Genomic DNA, 3,706 nt, shown 5'->3' on the forward strand with positions numbered 1-3,706 from the left:
GCGATCGCGCTCTCGCGCGGAATCGAAAAAGTTGCTATGAATTTTATGCTCAATAAACAATCCGGCGTTCCCGGAGCCGAAAGAAAATACCACCCGCGCGAGGCTCGGCCAAATTGGCGCGCGTTTACGATATCTCCCGATAAAGTATCTATCTAAGCTTGTAACGTCCCCCCCCTCCGTTCTGCCAACGGTTGAATCACCGATCCGGTCTTTTCTGATTACAGTCGTTCTTCGGGCGGACCTACAATAACCTGGCCAGCATCTCGGAATGCAAGAACAACGGTCGCTGCGTGATCAACAAGAAGAACCGCACCGCGTGCAAAGCGTGCCGGCTGCATAAGTGCCTGAACGTGGGCATGTCGAAGTCGGGCTCCCGGTACGGTCGTCGCTCGAACTGGTTCAAGATCCACTGTCTGCTGCAGGAGCAGGCCAACGGCGCTCAGACCGCGAACGCGAACTCCGGCACCGGCTCGCCGTTCGGCGCTGGGTTCCTGCCCGGCTACCTGCCTCAGACTCAGAATCAGCAGGCCTCGCCTAGTCAGGAGGACCTAGCCATCCAATCGCACCTCCTGCACATGGCGATGCTGAAGAAACGGCGCAAGGTCGACGACGAGTCGCCTCTCCAGGACGACGTGGCGATGCTGAAGAAGCGGTGCCAGGTAGACGAGAAGACGCCCCACCCGGACGACGTGGCCCTGCAGAATCAGCTGCGTCTCCTGGCCTGGCAGAAGGAGCGCGAGAGAGTGTGCAGCAACCTCCAGCAACCACCTACAACCCCGCCCAGAGACACCACGCCATTACCCTTCTACAAGCAGCAGCAACAGCACTCGGTCTCGCCGATGTTCCCCATGAACTTTGCTCAAAAGGACGCCTGCGTGCCGTCCAGCCCCCCGGACGTCTTCAGACCTTTCCTCCCGGTCTACAAGAGGTCGACGGACAGCCCCACCGACAGCGGCTCGTCGTCGGTCGACGGCGACGGCGACGGTGAAGGCGACGGCGACGGCGGCGACGGCCAGGACACCGAATCCAGAAGCAACTCGGCGCTCAGCTACTTCAAGGCCAGCGCAGCGTCCCCGACGCTCTCGGAGAGGGACTTCCCGCCCAGGAAGTTCAGAGCCACCGTCACCCTGACGACCGGCTACCACCCTCATCATAGTCTAGGTCTGATCTATCCACCGCCGGGCTTGATAACGCCGGCAGCGTCCCAGCACTCACCCAGAGGCGGCGATCTGCTGCTGGTTAGCCCCAGCCCGGGCGGCCTAGCCGTCGAGCAAGACGAGCCGATCGATCTCAGCATCCGGTCCACCAGAAGCTCGCCGAGACCGAGCCAGTTGTCCGAGGACGACAACAGGTCGGTGAACAACGTCTGCAAGCACAATAGCCCGACGAAGGAGGAGGCGACCGCCAAGAGCAAACCGTTGGACTTGAGGCTGGGCGTGAGGCCCGCGGAGCTGCCTCTGTCGTTGTGAACCTCCCGGCGGACTTGCAGGCCCGAAACGGGCTGGTCTTGAGCTCTGACGCAATCTTGGGTGCGGGTGAGTCCTCGTTCGAGGTGGCCGACTGATGGGAAGGCTCTCGGAGAGTCGACGGGGAACCGGTCTTCGCCGAGGAAACGGAAGACCGACGTGACTGAAGATGCGGCATCGACGAAGCGCCGTGCTTCGATACGGAGGGATCGTTCTGGAGCAACGACGGCGAATCGCGAGAATGTGTTCAAATCTGTATATAGGTGTCCGTTGAACCGATCTAAGAGTTCGGATTAATTTATTACGGTAGCGGCTAGAAAGCGAGCGAGACGGTCGATCTAATCGTTGATTTCACTCGGGTCCATTATTCTGACATGCGGAGGTTTTTCTGCCGCGACGTCGCGTCGCAACTATACACGCGCGCGCTCGCGCGAGGGCATGCACTGTCTCGACATGTCCGTCGAAACGGAACCCCGTGCATCTTCTCGGATAGAATATCTTTTTTCATACTGGTTCGAACGATTTGCGTTACAAAATTCCGTCGGTTTCAGCTAATGTATAAATCAACAATCTACTTTGGAAATTGTTAGGCAACATTTAAAATTATTACGCTTGTACACTATTTATGATATTATCTGTAAGTTTGAAACGATCGAACCCTGCGAAAAATATGTACAAAATTTTCCTTTCCGATCCGAGACAAAAATTCTTCCGTGTTCTTGAACGAACTCGTTTGGCGACCGATTGAGTTAGTATTTCCATTTCAGAGGGTGTACGTAAAAATCTTCGGACAGACTACCATGAGTCCTGTACAATGAAATCCGGGGATTCGCTGATATATTGGCCAGTAGTGGAGTGCCTTAATAATAATATATTTATAGAAATATTGTTTTTATTATAGTTGTATACTCTGATATACCAGCCGGTTACGAGATTGGATCGCGCCACGATCGCGAGCGCGATCCCTTGGCCAATCGTGTGATCAGTTTTACGAATCGATCACGATCCTCTCCTCACTGTTTTTCGTGCGACGAAGCGTGCGCGCAGGGCTGAAGAGACGCGAAACGGTGTTCGCGATCCGCGGTGATCGCGACCAATCGAGGCTAGCAAACGGAACGTGTGTAACGGAGGAGCGACGTCGGCGCGATCCATCGAGCGACCGCGCATAATCCTTGTAAATACGCGAAAGGGGAGAAGGGTGACACACAGGACTTTCGTCAACGAATCAGAATGCTGCTTCTGTACTTCCGCTTGGTGTACGACCTCTCGGCTGGCGCGACAGGCGAACGTATATTTGTTTTCTCTCTATTTTCCTTTCACACAACCCCGCTGTCGTATCGACGAATCTTCTTTCCTTTCCTTTTGTACATAATAGCATGTAAGCGGTGAACTCCTAGAGGCCAGTAAATACGCGTAACGCGGAATTAAATATTTTTGTTCAATCTACGACGTTGTGTCCCTTTTTTCATCATACCTTCCAACTCCGTTTTAGCCATCTGCGATCGGTCTTTGAGATCGTAAACAGATTCGAAGGTGAGATTTAAAACAGGTTAGTATATATCACTATTTTATTTCGAAGTACAAAGGAGACCTAATAAATTCTGTGTAATTGAATATTTACGTAGAATTAAAAAGTACTTTCATAAATATTGAAAAGGTATTCTTGTTGTCACACATTACGATAATGCGGAAATTAAAGAAATCAAAAGTCCTGTTACTTAATAATTATATTAATATACATTTGAATGTATGTCTAATTTCGTGAACGAGCAACCGTCTGCTGAATTAATTTTTAACGTCAACAAGGTGTGCGTTACTATACCTGTTCGTGTCAGGAAACCATTATGCTATAGAAACATTTTTGCTGCCATTATGAGCTGTGCCAGAAGAATATCGTGTCATAAAAATACCGTGCCGTAAAAGAGCTGTCGCAATTTTCACTCCGCGACGTATGCAGACTCTATCTCCAAAAAATCATATTATATAAAAAATTAAAAACGCGGTGGTATTTAAGGAATTGAAAAACACGACGCATGTATCGTCCAAAAATAAATTTATTTTTCTCTTATCAAATTTTTGTTATTTCTATTATAATATAAAAGACGGATAACGTACTCGCTACAGTCTAACACAATTAACTCTGAAAATACGTTCCAAAGATTATAAAAATTTCCCACATCTATCAAAAATTCAATCATTCGTCAAATTTATTTAATTTTCTGTCAGTGTCCTAATACTTC

General features: G+C 50.0%; 1 protein-coding gene across 1 annotated transcript; it reads left to right on the top strand.

Moving 5' to 3' along the window:
* Window positions 1–204: 204 nt before the first annotated feature.
* On the top strand, window positions 205–3,491 carry LOC144478061 (uncharacterized). Its single transcript, XM_078195779.1, has one exon. The coding sequence runs from the start codon at window positions 357–359 to the stop codon at window positions 1,467–1,469; it is 1,113 nt and encodes a 370-aa protein (XP_078051905.1). The 5' UTR covers window positions 205–356; the 3' UTR covers window positions 1,470–3,491.
* Window positions 3,492–3,706: the final 215 nt, after the last annotated feature.

Source organism: Augochlora pura, unplaced genomic scaffold, assembly GCF_028453695.1.
Source record: "Augochlora pura isolate Apur16 unplaced genomic scaffold, APUR_v2.2.1 APUR_unplaced_716, whole genome shotgun sequence".
NCBI classification, from domain to species: domain Eukaryota; kingdom Metazoa; phylum Arthropoda; class Insecta; order Hymenoptera; family Halictidae; genus Augochlora; species Augochlora pura.